The sequence below is a fragment of the Triticum aestivum genome, chromosome 1B (genome assembly GCF_018294505.1).
Source record: "Triticum aestivum cultivar Chinese Spring chromosome 1B, IWGSC CS RefSeq v2.1, whole genome shotgun sequence".
Classification (NCBI taxonomy): Eukaryota; Viridiplantae; Streptophyta; class Magnoliopsida; order Poales; family Poaceae; genus Triticum; species Triticum aestivum.
In genome coordinates, this window is record NC_057795.1 from 494,552,892 (window position 1) to 494,573,624 (window position 20,733).

General features: G+C 51.4%; 1 protein-coding gene across 1 annotated transcript in view; it reads right to left on the reverse strand.

Moving 5' to 3' along the window:
• Window positions 1-1,939, reverse strand: part of LOC123134453 (protein NRT1/ PTR FAMILY 5.10) — a 24,726-nt gene extending 22,787 nt beyond the window's left edge. The window contains exons 1-2 of the mRNA XM_044553709.1: window positions 1,756-1,939; window positions 1,443-1,660 (exon numbers count right to left, since the gene is read on the reverse strand). Of these exons, the coding sequence (XP_044409644.1) occupies window positions 1,443-1,660; window positions 1,756-1,840 (303 nt within the window). The 5' untranslated portion in view covers window positions 1,841-1,939. The remainder of the gene's footprint in view (window positions 1-1,442; window positions 1,661-1,755) is intronic.
• Window positions 1,940-20,733: the final 18,794 nt, after the last annotated feature.

Genomic DNA, 20,733 nt, shown 5'->3' on the forward strand with positions numbered 1-20,733 from the left:
CCGCGCGATTCCCCTCCTCCGTCCAATTTCTCGCCGACGGCGAGTCTTAAAAAGGCCAAGCGACCCATGGATGGCTACGAAAGCGATGGGGATGACGAGGAGCGCCGCCGCCGCAGATCCGACGCCGCACGGAAGCGGGGGTGCGGAGGTGGCTCAACCACAGGAGCCGGAGGCCGCCGGCGTTCAAACACAGTATGAGCGCTCGACGAGGGAGGAGGAGGAGGCCGCCGTGCTCCGCCGCCGCGAGCTCGACTAGGAGCGGATCTTCCTCGAGCAGGGCGTCGCGGCGTCGCAGGCGCATGCGTCCAAGAAGGCGGACTTGCGCATCATGAAGGCCGAACAGGCGAAGGTCTTCATCGACCTCGACTCCGACGAGGATTGAGCTGCTCTGGCTTGTCCGCCGCGTGCTCGTCAATTTTGGTAGCGTAGGCTCGGGTACGCTGCACAGCCCGCAGATCTCCCCCAGGTAGTACAATGTAGTATAGTGATGAACTGTGTATGATCAATGTAGTATGATGATGAACTATGTATGATCAATGTCGTTGCAAGTTTCTTCGTGAATACTTATTTTAAAATTTTACAATTTGATATATGCCGTCTAATCTGCAGCGCACGAATTCGCTCCGCAAATCAGATCTACAACAAACTGTAAATAAATTTTGCGGATCGGTATTATACGGGATCTGCTAGAGATGCTCTTAGTCGCCTAAAAATGATGCTGGGAACCGAACATGCCCTCCACGCCTCCACCTCTCTACCTTCATGATGCTGCGGGCCGCCCCTCGCCGTTGCAGGCCAGGGTACCCTGCTCCACCAACCACCATGGGAGCAAAATCCCAGATAAATGCAGGCGGGAGTACCTACATGGGTAGGCAACGAAACACACTCACGGAGTTTGAAGCGCTTGATTAGAGACGCTATGGAACATGGGGGTGCGCCTTCGAAAAAGTTTTAGGCGCTACTGCTTCATCGGAAAGGACGCAATAAATATATCTTTGCGGCTCTGCGTGAGCTAAAGCGCTAAAGATCAAATTTGAGCTGGAAAGTTCCGGCGATGATCATGTGATTCAATAAAAAAGTAGTACTACGGTCTCAGAAAATAAGGTTTATGGTTGAGCTCAGTATTCTTTCTTCGAAGACCGGTTCGACGTGGGGAGCACTACGCGTGTGGTGCCTCCGCTTCCACCGGATCGAAACGATGAAGCATCCTTGTCAACGATAATATTCTCAACCAGTTGCGTCTAAACTGATAAAACAAAAAATAGTACTACTATACGGTTCCATGCGCCACTCGTGCGAGATTTCTTGAACCAGTAAATTCCTATGGTTCGATCTAACCGTAACAATCAGAAGAACCACAGAAAAGTTGACTGAACAGGAGGAAAAAGTTGCGTTCGACATCGACGAACTAATCAGAGGTGTTGTGTGCTGGGTTAACTGACCGTGATGTAGAGCACGGAGGAGGCGACGATGGTGCGGTACCGCCCCAGCCACGAGTCGGCGACGGCGGCGCCGAGCAGCGGCAGCATCGACGCCGCGCCCGACCACGCGTTGACGGCCGCCGCCGCCGCCGCCGTGCTCTCCCCGAGCGGGCCGGTGAGGTAGCTGATGAGGTTGGCCGAGATGCCGTAGTACGCGAACCGCTCCGCCACCTCCACCCCTTGAGTCGCCGCGGAGAGCATGTAGCGCCCACCCCTGGTTAGTAAATTGAGCCGAGCAGCCAAAGCTAGGGGAGCGAGATCGTGGCAGACTTACAGATTATGAACAGAGCCGACCTCCAGCCGCCGGTGACGGGGCGGTGGCCGGCACGGGGGAGGAGCGGCTCGAGGTCTGGCGCCATGGGTAGCGGCCGGGGCGCTGTGTGTGTGAGGAGGGTGCGCGTGGTTGGCTGGCAGGTGACGGCTTGAAGACCTTGAGGAGGCGTCGTGTTCTAATGCATAGCGATCAGCGGTGGGGACGAGATGGCGCGCCTGGTGATTCTCGTGTTACATGGGCTTCATGGGTCAAGAAAGTCTTTTATTAATATATAAAAATTTGTTGGTATTGGAGTATTTGACTATTTCGCCAACAAATCTAAATTATCTTAGAAAATAAAAGAATTGAGTTCATTTCATTGAATTAAACTGCAATCTAATTTGGATAGAATATGAATTTAATTTATAAGATTCCAATTCAAAACAGGTTTGGATGCCATATGCAATTTATCCTTTTTTTCGGGTACATATGCAATTTATTCATTTTACAAAATTTCGGTGTTTAAAATATAAATCTTGTGTTCATGCACAAAAATTGCTTGGAATCAACTAATATTAGACCAATATATTGTCCACGTACGGAGAAGCTACTTTGAGCTTATGGGTAAAATGAACCATGCAAATATATCATGTTTAGGCTTTTGTAAACTCGATATTTATGCTTTCAACCTATCGAGCTACACGAGGATGTCCGCGGGGAGGAGGGGGTGTCTCCTAAAAATACAAATATTTAGAGGGAGATGGCGAGGAGGACAAAATACTGACATAACAACACCGGAAAAAACGGGGAGTGAAACGCCGAGGAGTTGGAGGAGGGAGATCTTAGAAGTAAAGAGGTGCTCTGCCATGTTAGCAATGACCTTGGTAGATTTTCTCGCCAGACATTGGGCTCCCGTCAAGAAGAAGAAGAAGAAGAAGAAGAAGAAGCCTGATGCCTTGGCTCCGGCTAATAGATAGATAAGATTTTAGTATTCGCAGGGGTGACGCTCGGACAAATGACGACGCTTCTTTCTCGAGTCAGTCTTTTGGATTCTGATCCTTCTCAAGCTCATCCATTGGGACTAGTTAGATGGAGCTCCGGTTTAGATTCCTGCCAGCTCATGAGGGCGGCGATGTCAGGGTTTCTCGCTGTTGTAGGACCTTGAAGTATGTCTAGAGGGGGGTGATTAGACTACTTGACCAATTAAAAACCTAACCTTTTCCCAATTTTAGACTTTGGCAGATTTTAGCTATCTTTGCACAAGTCAAGCAATCTACACACAATTCAAGCAAGCATGCAAAGAGTATATGAGCAGCGGAATTTAAAGCATGCAACTTGCAAGAATGTAAAGGGAAGGGTTTGGAGATTTCAAACGCAATTGGAGACACGGATGTTTTTGTCGTGGTTCCGATAGGTGGTGCTATCGTACATCCACGTTGATGGAGACTTCAACCCACGAAGGGTAAAGGTTGCGCGAGTCCACAGAGGGCTCAACCCAAGAAGGGTCCATGAAGAAGCTGTTGGAAATATGCCCTAGAGGCAATAATAAAAGGATTATTATTATATTTCCTTATTCGTGATAATTGTCTTTTATTCATGCTATAATTGTATTATCCGGAAATCGTAATACACGTGTGAATACATAGACCACAACATGTCCCTAGTGAGCCTCTAGTTGACTAGCTCGTTGATCAACAGATAGTCATGGTTTCCTGACTATGGACATTGGATGTCATTGATAACGAGATCACATCATTAGGAGAATGATGTGATGGACGAGACCCAATCCTAAGCATAGCACAAGATCGTGTAGTTCGTTTGCTAGAGCTTTTCCAATGTCAAGTATCTTTTCCTTAGACCATGAGATCGTGTAACTCCCGGACACCGTAGGATTGCTTTGGGTGTACCAAACGTCACAACGTAACTGGGTGACTATAAAGGTATACTACGGGTATCTCTGAAAGTGTCTGTTGGGTTGACACGGACCGAGACTGGGATTTGTCACTCCGTATGACGGAGAGGTATCTCTGGGCCCACTCGGTAATGCATCATCATAATGAGCTCAAAGTGACCAAGTGTGGTCAAGGGATCATGCATTACGGTACGAGTAAAGTGACTTGCCGGTAACGAGATTGAACGAGGTATTGGGATACCGATGATCGAATCTCGGGCAAGTAACGTACCGATTGACAAAGGGAATTGTATACGGGGTTGCTTGAATCCTCGACATCGTGGTTCATCCGATGAGATCATCGAGGAGCATGTGGGAGCCAACATGGGTATCCAGATCCCACTGTTGGTTATTGGTCGGAGAGCCGTCTCGGTCATGTCTACGTGTCTCCCGAACCCGTAGGGTCTACACACTTAAGGTTCGGTGATGCTAGGGTTGTAGAGATATTAGTATGCGGAAAACCGAAAGTTGTTCGGAGTCCCGGATGATATCCCGGATGTCACAGGGAGTTCCGGAATGGTTCGGAGGTAAAGAATTATATATGGGAAGTCGAGTTTCGGCCATCGGGAAAGTTTAGGGGGTCACCGGTATTGTACCGGGACCACCGGAAGGGTCCCGGGGGTCCACCGGGTGGGTCCACCTATCCCGGAGGGCCCCATGGGCTGAAGTGGGAGGGGAACCAGCCCCTGGTGGGCTGGTGCGCCCACCCCCCTTGGGCCCCCCTGCGCCTAGGGTTGGGAACCCTAGGGGAGGGGGCGCCTCCACTTGCCTTGGGGGGCAAGGCACCCCCTTGGCCCCCCCCCTGGAGATTCAATCTCCCAGGGCCGGCGCCCCCCCTGGGGACCCTATATAAAGAGGGGGGAGGGAGGGCAGCCGCACCCTTGCACTTGGCTCCTCCCTTCCCCCTTGCTACACCTCTCCCTCCCTCAGACGCTTGGCGAAGCCCTGCCGGGATCCCTGCTGCATCCACCACCACGCCGTCGTGCTGCTGGATCTTCATCAACCTCTCCTTCCCCCTTGCTGGATCAATAAGGAGGAGACTTCACGCTGACCGTACGTGTGTTGAACGCGGAAGTGCCGTCCGTTCGGCGCTAGGATCTCCGGTGATTTGGATCATGACGAGTACGACTCCCTCAACCCCGTTCTCTTGAACGCTTCCGCTCGATCTACAAGGATATGTAGATGCACTCCTCTCTCTCGTTGCTAGATGAACTCATAGATTGATCTTGGTGGAACCGTAGGAATTTTTTTATTTTCTGCAACGTTCCGCAACAGAAGCAACCTTGTCTATCCCACCATAGCCGTCGCCCATGAAGGACTTGCCTCACTAGCGGTAGATCTTCACAAAGTAGGCGATCTCCTTGCCCTTACAAACTCCTTGGTTCAACTCCACAATATTGTTGGAGTCTCCCAAGTGACACCTAGCCAATCTAGGAGACACCACTCTCCAAGAAGTAACAAATGGTGCGTTGATGATGAACTCCTTGCTCTTGTGCTTCAACTGATAGTCTCCCCAACACTCAACTCTCTCTCATAGGATTTGGATCTGGTGGAAAGAAGATTTGAGTGGAAAGCAACTTGGGGAAGGCTAGAGATCAAGATTCATATGGTAGGAATGGAATATCTTGGCCTCAACACATGAGTAGGCAGTTCTCTCTCAGAAATGGTAAGTTGGAAGTGTAGGTTTGTTCCTATGGCTCTCTCCACGAATGAAGAGGAGGTGGAGGGGTATATATAGCCTCCACACAAAATCTAACCGTTACACACAATTTACCAATCTCGGTGGGACCGAATCAACAAACTCAGTCGGACCGATTCAGTAAACCTAGTGACCGTTAGTGATTTCGGTGGGACCGACATGCAACTCGGTGGGACCGATATTGTTAGGGTTAGGGCATAACGTAATCTCGGTGAGACCGATTACACAAACTCGGTGAGACCGATTTTGGTAATTAGCTAACTAGAGAGTTGGTCAAGTAAACTCGGTGGGACCGATTCGCTCTTTTCGGTGAGACCGAAGTGTTACGAAGGGGAAACAGAGAGTTTACATTGCAATCTCGGTGGGACCGATCGCTCACTTCGGTTAGACCGAAACGTTACGAAGGGAAACAGAGAGATTACAATCCCATCTCGATGAGACCGAGATCCCTATCGGTGAGACCGATTTGCCTAGGGTTTGTGGCAGTGGCTATGACATCTGAACTCGGTGTTGCCGGATATAAAGAATCGGTGGGGCCGAGTTTGACTTTAGGTTTAGGTCATATGTGGATATGAGAAAGTAGTTGAGGGTTTTTGGAGCATATCACTAAGCACTTGAAGCAAGAAGCTCATTAAGCAACACCTCATCCCTCCTTGATAGTATTGGCTTTTCCTATAGACTCAATGTGATCTTGGATCACTAAAATATAAAATGTAGAGTCTTGAGCTTTTGAGCTTGAGCCAATCCTTTTGTCCTTAATATTTTGAGGGATCCACTTTCATCATCCATGCCATGCCATTCATTGAGCTTTCCTGAAATATTTGTCTTGGAATAGTATTAGCTGAATGAGCTATATGTTGATATGAATTACCAAAACACCTAGGGATAGTTGCACTTTCAATCTCCCCTTTTTTGGTAATTGATGACAACATATAGATCAAAGCTTCGACAAATGATAATAGGATTGAAAAACATCGTCGCTTTGAGAAGTATGTGATTAGCAAGAGCTCCCCCTAAATTTGTGCATAGTTTAAGATTTGCTTTGGACTGCAAATGCACAAGGAATTATGCTCATGGGTTACTCTTCCATGTCACATACATCTTGGTGGAGCGCTCAAAATAATAAAGATTGAATACATGCACTCGTCACCAAGCAAAGTGAATGATCATATAAGGATAAATAAGATAATATCATCTAACAAGCATAAGTGTAGCTTATGATCAAACACATGATCATCAATGTCTCACAGATAATAGCATAGTATCTCAAGCAAGCAAAAGCAAATAAAGTTCAACCAAGAAGACAAGAGAGAACAAAAACAAACTCTCTCTCTCGAAGCCTATGATCTATACATTTTTCTCCCCCCTTGGCAACAAGTTACCAAAAAGTTCCTAGAAAATGCATAGTACTATATCATCTCTCGGGCTTGGTCTTCAGTTGGTGGTGTAGAGATGGCTCCTTGGACGAAGACTTCAGTTGATGTGGTTGGAGCTGAAGGAGTTGGTGCTGGAGCTGGTTGCACTAGAGCTGGTTGCACTAGAGCTGTAGTTGGTGCAGATGAAGTGGCTCTGGTGTCTGCCACTGGCTCTGAAGCTGATCTCTGAGCTTGAGGCATTCTGGCAAATGCATCAGTAGTTATCCTGCCCTTCCTCTCCTGCATGTCATCCTGTAGCTGCTCCACAACTGACTGAATCTCAGTTACTTTGACATCTAAATCATAGAATTTTTGTTTCATGATTCTTTCCAGGCTCTCCTGGTTTTGAATTAGGGTGGCCAACCCCTTCTCAATCCTCAGAGTTGATGCTATCAAGTAACCAAGTTGGTCTGCTTGCTCTTCAAAAATTATTCAGATGCCTCCTCTAGAGTTGGCATCTTGGCAGCCTTCTCCTTCTTTGCTTTCTCCTTCTTCTCTTGAGCTTGCACTGATGATGGTTCATTCTCATTCATGACAACTTGATTGTCCTCAAAATCTGGATAGAGAACAAAGTGTTCCTTATCCAACAGATATTTGCCTATGCCCATCTTTGAGTTGATCAGCTCCTGGATTTGTGGGGCATACCCACAACTTCTCTTTTGGTCTGTTGCTGTCCTCTTGATAGTCTCAACTATGAGGCTCATGACCTTGAATCTCTGTGGCACATCAAAAATGTGAAGCATATTAATTGCATGCCCTCTGATCATGTTGTGGTCACCTGACTTGGGAAAAAGAGTGTGCCTAAGAATCCAGTTGATTGTTGGCAGCCCTGACAGAAGAAAATGGACAGAGCCAAACTTGAAAGTTTCAAGGGCCTTGTTTGGGATCTCCTTGTACATATGGGACATGGAATTGTGATCCTTCTTCTTCTTGGAGTATACATCCAAGTCATCTCCCTTCTCCTCTAGGGCATTAATCAGATTGGCCCATTCCTCAATAGTTGATTGGTACCTTGTACCTTCAGACATCCAGACAATTCTACCATCAGGATAAAAATGAGCTGTGGAGTAGAATTGCATAACTAGCTCATCATTCCAGTTTGTGAACTTCTGTCCAACAAACTCATCAACTCCACGAGCCTTAAAGCTGTCATATACTCCTGGGTAGTGATCCTCATTTTCCTTTATGAATTTCCAGTCTACCCACCTCATGTCACAGACTATGGGCTTCTTATCCAACAACACAGTCTCATAGAAGTCCTGTTGTTCCTTAGTGTGGAACCTGTAATCTACATCAGTTCTTCTCCTGATTGCATATGGATCAGACAATCTCCACTGCCTGAGCCCTGCATCCTTCCTCAGCTTCATATTCTCAGCCACTGGATGAGCATCATTGTGGTCTGGAGTCTTGGGTTTGAGCTTCCTTAGGACTTGTCCTTCATCATCTTCCTCAGCAGCAACTTCAGACACTGGGGCCTTGTTCTTCTCAGTAGCTGGTATACTCCTGGTATTCCTCTTAGGTGCAGATTTGGCCTTGGAGGCAGCTTTGGGTGCTTCTTTGGGCTTTGATGATGCAGCCCCTAACTTTATGGCATCACCCATCAGCTTTTGTGCCTTGGGTGCTGGTGCAGCAACCTCTTCTTCCTCCTCCTCTTCCATCATGGAAGGTTGTCCAACAACTCTGGCCATGGTCTTTCTGACCCTTTCCTTTCTCTTCTTTCCTTCTGCAGCTGGCTCCTTGGGATCAGGTTTCTCTGGTTCTTGTGTTGATCCTTTGACCTTCAGCATAGGTGCCCTCTTGGTAGGGACCTTCCTATTCAGTCCAGGCTTTGTGGTCTTAGCTGAGCCATACTCCTTTTTGAGCACTACTTTCTTGGAAGTAGCCTCATCTTCAGCTGCCACATAGTCCTCATCGTCTGAGTCTGAGGTTCTCTTCCTTCTTGCTCTTGTGGCTGCTTTGGGAAAATTGCTAGGAGTACTTCTGTTGCCTTCATCTGAGGAACTGGAGGGACTAGTGCCCTCACTCATGTGAATATGCTCTTCTTCCCTGTTCTAGCTATCACTTTCGTCTGACATGTTGAGAACTCTGACTGCTGACCCTGTGAATAGTTATGGATGAGATAGAATGGATGAGCATCACAAAATGCAGAGATTTTTGCAAAAGAATGATTTAAAAACTTAGTTTTAGTTTTCCACAGAAAGCATTTCGGATCAACCGATTTTCAAACTCGGTGATACTGAAGCAGTTTTGGAACCTAAACTAGTGATCTCGGTTAGACCAAGTCACAGTTTGGTGGCACCGAGACTGCTAGGGTTTCACTGAGTCCTAAAATCGGTCACAACGATTAGCAATTCTTGGTCAGACCGAGAGTTACTAGTGCAATGGCGTTAGCCGAATCGGTGGGACCGAGTTTTTCAACTCGGTGGGTCTGAGATGGTTCCGGCGGAAACCTAACCCTAAATTTTCAAATCGCATCTATTCTACGGATTGTTTTGACTGGATAGATGTGTTTCAATCGTGGCAAGAATCATAATATACACAATGTGCTGAGAATCAGACGAGGATAGCACTGTGATCGAGTTCATACCCTAATTCGGCGATGAACTCGCTATGACGGCAACGGCGGGGATGAATTCCGTTGACGGCGGTGGAGACCAGCGACAGGAGGTGGCTGGCGACAAAGTCGACGATCCGGAGACCTAGAAGGCAGAGTGGGCTATGCGCGGGCGAGAGGTTTGGAGAAAGTTTTCCAAAATTTTGCCCGTGTATATATAGCCTGACACTGTCGGTGTGACCGAGTTGAACAACTCGGTGGCACCAAGATGCATAACTGTTGACAGTTACAGCAACTCGGTCAAACCGAAAAGTTTGAATCGGTTGCACCGAGATTGAAAACCTAGATCGACTTAGTGATCTCGGTATGACCGAAATGGAAGAATCGATCAGAGCAAAACACACAAAGAAGTTTTGGAAGTTTAAGTCTATGACGAATCGGGGACTCCGAGTGCTCCTCACACAGAGTGGTTCGAACCTGACTTGATAAAATTTTGTGATGTAGCATGAATAGAGTTTGAGACAAGAAAATCATAGATAGCTAGAGAAGGTTCTTAGGCATTCTTGTCCATCCACTTGGCAAAAGAAAAAGAAACCAATCAATCAAAGCAACAAGTGGATGTCCTCGAATGAGTCAAATATGCAACCAACATGCTCACACAATAAGATGGCAAATGAAATATGTGGCAAAGCATGCACAACCAATTCTAGCATCTATCAAACAATTGGCGATGACTAGGTCATCTATATATGAGTATATTGACTTAGGAGTCAAATGAGAACATTTGATCATAGGTCATACTCATCATTTAAGCTCAAGTGCGGTTACCACTTTTACATAATGCATTGATGTGTTCACATCATTAGAGTTGCTTTGACTCAATTCTTAGAGTTAAGCTCCCCCTAGATGTGAGATCCCCCCTTAGAGGGATGAACTAACCTTGGGTTTTGTCGATGATGACTTCATGTAGGTGTTGAAGATGTGGATGCTTAATGTTGATGTAGATCATTTGGAGCAATCCTTTGGAGTGAGTTGCACTTTCAATACCTACATGGGTTAGTCCCACAAGGAACAAACAAGAATATCCATAGACATAGAGTGATGCACACACAAGATGATGTCCATGAAAGCATTAGGTTACCTTGTCCCTTGCCTTACCAACATGAGGGTTTGTGACTCCTTGAACTAGTGCAAGATATGGAAGTTGATTGCACTTGTCCTTGCCATAATGATATGAGTGAAGAATGTTGGTGGAGTCACCCTCAAGAACTCTCTAGTTCTTCTTCTTAGGGATCCACATCATCTTGATGGGAATCCTTGGAGTTGCAGTTGTACTTGATGAAGTAGAACTTGACGTAGTCTTGGGAACCCACTTGACCAAGGCCTTAGGTGCTTCTTCAAATGCATCAATCTCCTCTTGAAGCTTGTCCTTGCCTTTGTTCTTGTGGTCTTGTGGTGGAAGATCATCTTGTGCTTGTGTTCCCTTGAAGGAAGTAGGATCATACTTCTCTTGTTTAGGAACAAACTTCGTCTTGGGGTATTGATCTTCTTCCCACTCAACTCCATTGGCATTGAACTTTCGTTCAAAACCAACACCTTGATTCTTCCAGTGCCTTCCTTGCTTGCGTACAATTTCCTCGAATTGCTTACTCCCGGCAAGGCTTTTGTAAACACCTTTCTCTATAATTTCCTTCAATAAGCTATTTTCTTGCTCAAGTGTAAATTGGCTAAGAGAATCATTAGTGGAATCAAGAGAACTACTAGAAGCAAGAATATTGGATTTAGCATTATTATTGTTACTACTACTAGAGGAAGAATCCTTCTTGTTCTTGTTACTAGACTTGACTTGAGGCATGTAAGTAGATAAGAGTAAACGCTTGGCAATGTAAGAAGAACTTTTCTTGCGAATATCATCATTGATTGCCTTTAAGAACTCATGCTCTTGCTCAAGATTGAGCTTTTCAAAGCGTAACTTCTCATGAGTCCTCAAAAGTTCTCGATGATCCCCTAAGATAGTTTCATGAGCTAACTTAAGAGTGTTTAGTTCTTTAGTTAGAAGCTCAATCTTCTCCTTATCACTGTCATTCGTTTTATCTTGTTTAACATGATTAATTGACGTTTCATCATAGTATTCATCACTAGAGTTGTCAATAAGTAAATCATCATCACCTAACAAGTCATCATAATCACTATTGAAATCAACATACTCGGGATGAGTTACCTTGGGGCCTTTAGCCATGAAGCATCTTCCAATTCCTTGATTTGGTGAATCAAATATGTCGTAGGAGTTGGTCGACACAAGTGTTAGACCGGCAACACCTTCATCTTGAGTATGTTCGGAGTCGGAGTGATAGCTTCTCTCGGAGTGATGTTCAGAGTCGGAACCGGATACCCATTCACCAACATGAGCTTGATGTCTTCGTTTTGTGTAGCTCTTTGATGACTTGTCCTTCCTTTCCGAATCCTTGCTTCTCCGGGATGTTCTTCGTTCATAACGATCATCTCTACTCCTTCTCTCTCTTGGTGGTGATTCTTCTCTTCTACTTCTTATCTTGGGAGAATCTTATCTTCTCTTGTAGGGTGCCGTACACTCATTGGAATAGTGTCCGGGTCTCCCATAATTGTAGCAATTGCGCTCTCGACTGGAATACTTTTGTCATTGTAGGACCTTGACTTAGAGCTTCTTTCTTTGCTTCTACTTTTGTAGAATTTGCTGAAATTCTTCACCATTAAGCTCAATTCTTCATTGAAGGTTTGTTTATCACTTGATGATGTCTTTGTAAGCACCACTTGACTTGTTGTGAAGTTCCTCTTTATCCTTGAGTGACATCTCATGAGCAACATTTCTACCAATGACTTCCGTTGGCTTGAGATTCTTGTAATTGGGCATCATTTGAATCAATGTGCACACGGTATCATACTTTCCATCCAATGCTCTTAGGATTTTCTTGATGATGAATATGTCAGTCATCTCTTCACTTCCTAAGCCAGCAATCTCATTTGTGATAAGAGCAAGCCTAGAGTACATTTCAGTGACACCTTCACCATCCTTCATTTTGAACTTGTCAAGCTGACTTTGGAGCACATCCAACTTGGATTCCTTGACAGAGTTGGTACCTTCATGCATATCAATCAAAGTATCCCAAATTTCCTTTGCATTCTCAAGACGGCTGATTTTGTTGAATTCTTCAGGGCATAATCCATTGAAGAGGATATCACAAGCTTGAGCGTTGTATTGCAGCATCTTCAATTCATCCGCGCTAGCTTCACGGTTTGGTTCCCTCCCATCAAAGAATTCACCTTGCAAGCAAATACACACAATAGCCCAAACGACGGGGTTATGTCCGAGAATATGCATTTTCATCTTATGCTTCCAACTAGCAAAATTAGTACCATCAAAGTAAGGACCCGTTGGAAATATGCCCAAGAGGAAATAATAAAAGGATTATTATTATATTTCCTTGTTCATGATAATTGTCTTTTATTCATGCTATAATTGTATTATCCGGAAATTGTAATACATGTGTGAATACATAGACCACAATACGTCCCTAGAAAGTCTCTAGTTGACTATCTCGTTGGTCAACGGATAGTCATGGTTTCCTGACTATGGACATTAGATGTCGTTGGCAACGAGATCACATCATTAGGAGAATGATGTGATGGACAAGACCCAATCCTAAGCATAGCACAAGATCGTGTAGTTCGTTTTGCTAGAGCTTTTCCAATGTCAAGTATCTTTTCCTTAGACCATGTGTCGGGGGTTGGATACGACATATGCCAAAGGATGGCTTATCATGGTGGGAGCGAGTAGAACGTCGCCGGTGCCTGGAAGCGGGATGAGGCGAAGACATGCACGCCGGCGGAAATTACCCAGCTTCAGGGCTCTCCTAGGAGATAACACCCCTACTGCTGCTCTATGGGGTCTCTGCATGATCACTAAGGCAAAGTGACTACAATGGTGCTCCTGGAGCTGTTTCGGGAGGCAGAAGAGGGCAAGGCTAGCTCTCTCCTCCCTGTGCTATCTGGTCTATCTCTATCTAGGTCCGAACCCTTTGCATGGGTGCCCCGGGGGGTTTATATAGGCCTACCCCCGGGGGGTACAATAGTAATCCGGCTGGGCGCGGGTCCCAGCCGTCTGTCTCTCAGGTCGCCGTCTTCCCCGCCGGCTTCTGGAGCCCGCCGACTGGCGGGTCCCGTAGACAGGCTTGATATTGTAGCGGCACTCCTGATGACGCAGGCTCGGTCATTGGGTCGTGACAACAGTGCTGCCATCTATCGGGCGATCACTGTCGCCGTTCCTCATCCTATCTGGTTAATGGCTCGTGGGGCCCTGGGGAGCGAGTCGGCCGACTCCCACAGGTCCGTCTTCGGGGCGCCCAGGCCGCCTTCGGCCCACCCACTGACAGGCGGCCCCGCCGTCTTCGGGCCGTACAGGCCGGCGTCGTGGGCACAGTGCGTGGCGCACTGTGCCTGAGGTCAGGGCAGGCATGGCAACAGTGTCGCGCCTCGCCGGAGATCTTCCAGCGATACGGCTCACTGTAGCCATGCCGGCCCTTCGTAAGCAGGGGGAACGGCCACGCCGTGACCGTACCCCACATCGTACTTCGGGATGAAGGAGGAGTCATGGGCCGACTCTCCATAGTCGGCCTCTCTGGAGGTCACCAGCTCGGAGTCGGCTTATCTCGGAGTCGCCGTCTGGGACTCGGCTTGTCTTGGAGTCGCTCCTGGGACTCGGCTTGAGGGGCGCGGCCTGCCCCGATGTCTTGAAAAGGTCCTGGGACTCGGGTTAGCCTACCCGTGGCCCAATACTCCGACAGTAGTCCCCGAAGCTGGTGAAGCCCTGCGGACGCTGCATTGTGGGGCTTCAACAGTTTCAACCTTCAAGGAGCGGACTCTAGAACTCGGCTGCCATCTTCCCTTGGGCCGACTATCGAGAGTCGGATGTTTAGCGAAGAGCCGCAACTCAAAAGTCGCGGCGGGAAACCAGGCGGCGTGCCTGATACGCTTCCCCGCAGCCATCAGGGCGGTCCTATCGCGCGGGGCCACGTGGAGAGGGCAGTCTGCCTGCCCACGCGCACGATGGGACGGGTCGTCAGGTGGGGCCCGCCACTACCATGCCTCGGCATACGAACGGATCCGTTGCAGCCATGGACGGTTGGTTTTCCCACGTCGTTACTGCATGCAGTAACTTCGTGGGGTAAATCGTGGGGCGGCGTGGGGCATTGTGCGCAGTTAATCCCACGCCCGCCCCCTCGGCTCCTCAGCCGACAGGGCTATAAGTAGGCGGGGGGGAGTGGAGCGGCACAGCACGCGCGCCCTTCTTCCCCGCTCCCCCACCTCATCTTGCTTTCTCTCCCTCCTGCCTCCGTCGTTGAGCAAGAGCACTTCATACCACGGCGATGAGCTCTTCCTCCGCTGCGGCCCCCACCGTGCGCTCCGGCGTGTGGGACGGCTCGGAGGTAGAAGAGGAACACATCGAGTTCCTCTGCCGGACACGCCGTCTCCCCAGCGTGGACCTCGTGCGCGCCTGCGCCGCGCCGGAGGGGGAGATCCGGCCGGCTCCGGAGGAGGGTGAGCGGGTCATCTTCCGCTCGCACCTCATGCGCGGCCTGGGGCTGCTGGCGAGTGGCTTCTTCCGCTCGTTCTTGGAGTTCCACATCCTTCAACCGCACCACCTCACTCCGAATACGGTGGTGTTGCTCTCCGCCTTCGCCACTCTGTGCGAAGGTTTCCTCGGCGTTCTCCCCACGATCGAGCTGTGGGGAGAATTCTTCTCTTCTAAGCTCGGCACGCACATCGCCGGCGTGCCGGCTCAGTGCAGCGCCTTCATCGCGATGCGGCTCTCGACGGCCGACAACTCCTTTCCTCCCATCATGCTGATCAAGTCGGTGAAGATGTGGCAGCGCTCATACTTCTACGTGAAGAGCCTCGCCTCCGACTGCGACTGGGTCAACCTGCCGCCTTACAATGTCGCCCCCCTAACTGGGAGGCTCCCCAGCTGGTCTCACCGAGTCAAGACGCTGACTCCCGCCGGAGCCGCCGCCGTAGCGCGACTTCGGGTCTTGACGCGGTCGGAGGGTCTCGTCGGGGCCAACTTGCTGGCCGCTTTCGTGGTGCGCCGAGTTCTCCCGCTACAAGGTCGGCCTCACCTGATCTGTCAGATGAGCGGCCTCCGAGACCCGAGTCGGATGAGCACCAAGGAGATGCCCCGCGCGGAGGTGGCAAACATGGTGAATTATAGCGCGAACTGCGAGTTCGGGGAGGACTGGCAGTTCGGCAAGGAGCCGTACTCGCGCGACAACCCCCCACCAGTGGTAAGTCGCGTCCCCCTATTGTTTTGTCTTCTTTGCGGCCGACTCCGGCTTCTGACTCTTGTCGGTTTCTTCTGAGCTAGAATCCCCTTATGCAGCCTGCAGCCGGCGCCATGAGACAGCCCCGCGAGTATGTTCTCGATCGTGCGGACAACGACGTCGACGACCCCGACTTGGGAGCGGCGACAATGGAAGTCGACGCCAAAGGCGGGGGGGAAGGAGCAGAAGGCGACTCCAGGCCCTCGGCCACCTTCGCCGACTAGCCTGACGACGACGCCGAAGGGGAAAAGTCGCCCGTCGGGCGCCGGCTCCTCCACCGGCCTGGCTAGCCAAGGCGGCGCGAAGAGGCGTCACGCCGGGCCGAGTGTGCTCGGCGGCAAATTGAAGAAGTTCAAGGGGTCGGCCGCCGCGACCAAACGGGAGGAGGCGGCTGCGAAGGCCAACCGCTTCCGTAGGGAAGTGATAAGGCCGCCGCTAGTCTCTGCGTAAGTCTTTACACTTTTTTATTTTCCTTCGTTGAATCTTGTCCGAGTCTTCTTTTATACTCCCTCCATTCTTCTTCAGGGCCCCTCTTTCCCTTGAGAGAGTCGTCGTCCCCTCCGTCATGGGGTCGGCAGAGACGTCCGCCAATACTCGGCGGGCCGACCCCGCCACCGACCTCCGGGAGGCGACGGAGCGAAATGTGCGGGAGAAGCGCGAGGAGGAGGAGGCCAAACGTCTGGAGAAGGCGGAGGCCGACAGGGCGGCCGCCTCCGCCCAGAAGAAGTTGGAGGATGCCGAAGCCGCCCTCGCGGCAAAACGGCGTGCCGAGGAGGCCGCGCGTCGCCGATCGGCGATGCTCGTCCCCCCACTGTCGTCTGCACCGCCGCCTCCGGAGTTCACGGGGCAGACCGGAGAGGCCGGCACCGAGAACCCCGTCGTGGAGAAGGAGAGCGGCGAGGCTTCTATGTCAGACACTCTCGTGCCGCCGCCGCCTCCACCGCCGTCTGGGAGACCGCACGGCAAACAGCCGGTGGGTCCGACGGAGCCGCCGGTCACGGACGAGGCCGAGGCGCGGCTGCTTCTCCAAGTTGCCTCGCCGGTGCGCCGCCGTCTTGAGAGGGCGACCTCGGTGCCGCGACCTCGGGAAACCGGCGCTGCAAGCTCGGCAACCCTAGACGCCGAGGCCACAAGCGCCGCACCCACCGGGTGGTTGCGCGGAGGCGGCACCGGGCCGCTGAATCAAGCGCTTCTACACGTTCAGGCGAAGCTGCACGCTGAAGGCGACGCCCTTCAAACTTGCACCAGGGCGCATCTGGCAGCACGGACGGCCGTCCGAGTAAGTTTCTTTTCCTTTTTGATTCTTGTTTTTCTCTGTGGGGGCGCGCCAGCGCACCCACTGGGTGTAGTCCCTGAGTTCCGGGCCGGCTGCTGAGCAGGTGGTTCGGAACTCCCTCTAGCGAGTTCCAAATACTGACTTTGTCTTCAATGACTTATTGCAGGAGTATCACAACCTCCACGCCACTGCCTTTAACCGCAATGTTGAGGAGTTGAGCAAGCGGGCTGCCGACTTGTCGGAAAGCCGGAGTAAGTTCTTCTTCTTCATGGGGGTGCGTTGGCGCACCCGCGGGCTGTAGTCCCCGAGATTCGGGCCGACTGCTGAGCAGTCGGGCCGGATCTTCCCGGCGATCTTCTTTGCTGACGACTTATTTGTCTCTTCTTTCGTTCTTCAGAAGCCAACGCCGCTCTTCAGGAGCAGTTGGGCGAGGCCAATACCGCCCGGCGTGCCAAGGAGGAGTGTGGCAAGCTTGCCGCGGAGCGCGACCTGCTGGCGGCGTAGCTGGCCGAGCAGAAGGAGCTGCTCAAGAAGGCGCGGGACGAGGCCGAGAAGAAGGAGGCCGCTCTCCTGGCCGAGTTCGAGAGCGAGCGCTCCTCCTGGACTGACAGGGAGGCGATGCTGACCTCCGGCTTCCACGAGATCGAGGATATCATTGATGGTACGTTTCTTTCGTTTCTTCGGGCTTCCGACTATGTGTCAGGCCGACTTCTGATTTTTCGACTTGCTTCTTTTTGGTCTTGGCAGACTTCTTCCCTGGTCACTCGCAGGCAGTCCCTCTGGCCATCGAGGCTGCTCATGAGGCGCGAAGGGCGAACGGTGAGGAGATCGCCGCTAATGCCCCCCGAACCATCGATGAGCAGCTCCTGAGCATTGAAGCCCGTCTTCGTCTGGCCCACTGGCGGATGCGCCGGCTTCAGCGTGCCGGCGCCCAGGCGGTTGCCGCTTTGTGGCCGGACATGCCGGCTCTGCCCACCGCCAGTCGGACCGCCGACTGGCTGGAAGTCGCCGCCGGCCGTCTTGAAGCTTGGAAGGGCTCCTCGGCCCGGGCCGGAGCGCGCCGGGCCTTGGAGTTCGTCAAGGCGTGGTATCCAGGGCTGGACCTGGACCGTCTGGCCGCGTTCCGGTCAGAAGCCCAGGCCGAGCTGGAGGCAGTGGAGGGCGCCCTTATCGAGCGTGCGGCGGCCACCGCCGAGTACACGGACACCAGTGTCTTTGTGCCCGAGCGGGCTGAAGGCGGCGAGGAAGTGCCGCCAGAGTGGTTCGGGATGAACCCGGAGTATGGCGAGGACTCGGCGGAGGTGATCGACTCCAGTATTGAGGAGGAGGACGAGGCGGAGGCCGAAGGCGAGGCGAAGGTGCCAGAAGACGGAGCAGGCGACCAGCCTCAGCTCGACTGCGCCTCCAGCAACGAGCCGCGTCGAGAGAAGGCGACTGCCGCCGGAGGCGATCAAACCGAGACCGCCGAGCCGACTGCCCCGGCGCCTGACACCGCCGTCTCCTCCGATCCTCCGATCCCAGATGCCGCCTCCTAGGCTGCTTTTTTTGGCTCTACTTGTCTGTCTTAGTAATCTTTTGAAAACTTTGTTAGATTCGAACAATTTCACCCGCGGGGTGTATCTTGAACTTCTATTCGAAGATTCGGCCAAGGGCCTATGTAAATATTTATCCGATTTCCGTCTTTCCTTGCTTACTGCTCTTTAGGCTTTTCCCTTTGCCGCCTTCCTTTAGTCGCTGCCTTGCCAGTCGGACAGCCGCTCTGCGAAATATCGCTGGGTCAAGTGCTTGGCTACTTCGGGAAGGCAAGTACTTGGTCGTTTAGAGTTTCTTTAGCAAGTCGGATAGAAAGCGACAGGCCGACTACCCAGGAGTCCCGCCGTCCTTGATAGAGGCTAATAAAGACGGCGAGCCGGCTACTCATGAGTCGGCTTTCTGCTTCAGAAATGCTGGAGGCCATCTTACGCTATGTTCGTGCTTTAGGTCCTTAGCCATTTTTCGTGTGGGCGCTCGTTCTTCCTCACTCCTGCCCGCCTCACAGTCGCTCTGCGAGCTGCGGCTTTGCCAGGAGGCGGATTGGGCACCGTGCACTACTTGTCTGACTGCGGGAAGCTCCTCATAGTGCAAGGCAGCGAGTCCCCGGGCCGACTAGTCTGGCCTAGTGCCAAGCGGCTTGTAATGAAAGTAATGTACTCGAAGGCATAATTCTTATCATACAGATAACAAAAAGGGCAGTCCCCGAGCTTGTCTCGGGGGGCCCAAAGTCTTAGTACTTTAATACAAAGGGGTAGTGCGATACATACTGCATCAACTGTAAAATCTTCACAGAAGATTTGCATTCCACGGGCGCTCTGTCTCTTTGCCGGAGTCGTCCCTCTTGCGCGCTCGGGGCTTCTGAGCGTCGATCAGATAGTAGGCGTCGTTCCCTAGCACCTTGCTGATGATAAAGGGGCCTTCCCAAGGTGCCGACAGCTTGTGCTGGCCGGCTGTTCGCTGGATCAGCCAGAGCACAAGGTCGCCTTCTTGGAAAGATCTTGGCCTGACCTTCCTGTTGTAGTATCGACGCAGATGCTGCTGGTAGATGTTGGACCTGCTGAGTGCCAACAGTCGGCCCTCTTCCAGCAGATCGATGCCGTCTTGACGTGCTTCTTCTGCTTATTCCTCGATGTACATGGTGACTCGCGGGGAGTCGAACTCTATGTCCGTTGGGATGACGGCTTCGGCACCATAGACGAGGAAGAAGGGTGTGAAGCCGGTTGACTTGTTTGGAGTCGTGCGCAGACTCCAGAGGACGGCTGGCAGCTCCTCAAGCCAACAGCCGGTAGATCGCTCCAGCGGTACAACAAGTCGAGGCTTGATGCCGGATAAGATGAGGCCGTTCGCTCGCTCCACCTGGCCATTTGACTGGGCAACGGACGCTAAGTCCAGTCGGATGCCCTGCGTCGCGCAGAAACGGGCCAAGGTGACTTTGGCGAAATTTGTGCCATTGTCGGTGATGATGCTGTGTGGGATGCCGTACCGAGTTGTGATGTCAGCGATGAAGGTCACTGCAGTCGGACCATTCAACTTCTTGATGGGTTTCACCTCCACCCAGTTGGTGAACTTGTCCACTGCGACAAGTAGGTGAGTCAAGCCACCTCGTGCCGTCTTGAATGGTCCCACCATGGCCAGGACCCAGACTGCAAAGGGCCAGACGATGGGGATAGTCTTGAGTGCGGAAGCTGGCTGAAGTGGCTTGGAACGGAAAATCTAGCACCCCTTGCACTTTTGGACTAACTCTTTGGCCTCTTCCAGGGCGGTTGGCCAAAAGAAACCGTGCCGGAAGGCTTTGGCGACGAGTGCCCTGGAGGCCGCGTGGTGACTGCACTCGCCCTCATGGATGTCTCTGAGGATTGCTTGGCCTTGTTCTGCCTCGACGCAGCATTGGAAGACGCCGGTAACGCTGCGCCTGACCACCTCTCTGTTGACTATGGTGTAGGCTGCTGCTCGGCGTTGCACTTGTCGAGCCGAAATTTTATCGGGTGGCAGCTCTCTGTTTACTAAGAACCTGAGGATGGGCTGGGCCCATGAAGGTGCTGCTATTTCTTCAACTGCCACTAGTGCGACTTGGACAAGGGCGGCCGGGCTGGGAGGCGGCGGGTTGGAGTTCGCAGCCGCTTGCTGATTTGAAAAAGTCCCAGGGCCGACTGGAGCAGTCCCCGGGCCGAGCTCTGGAGTCTTTGATCTTGCCACTGCAGTCCCCGGGCCGGGTTCT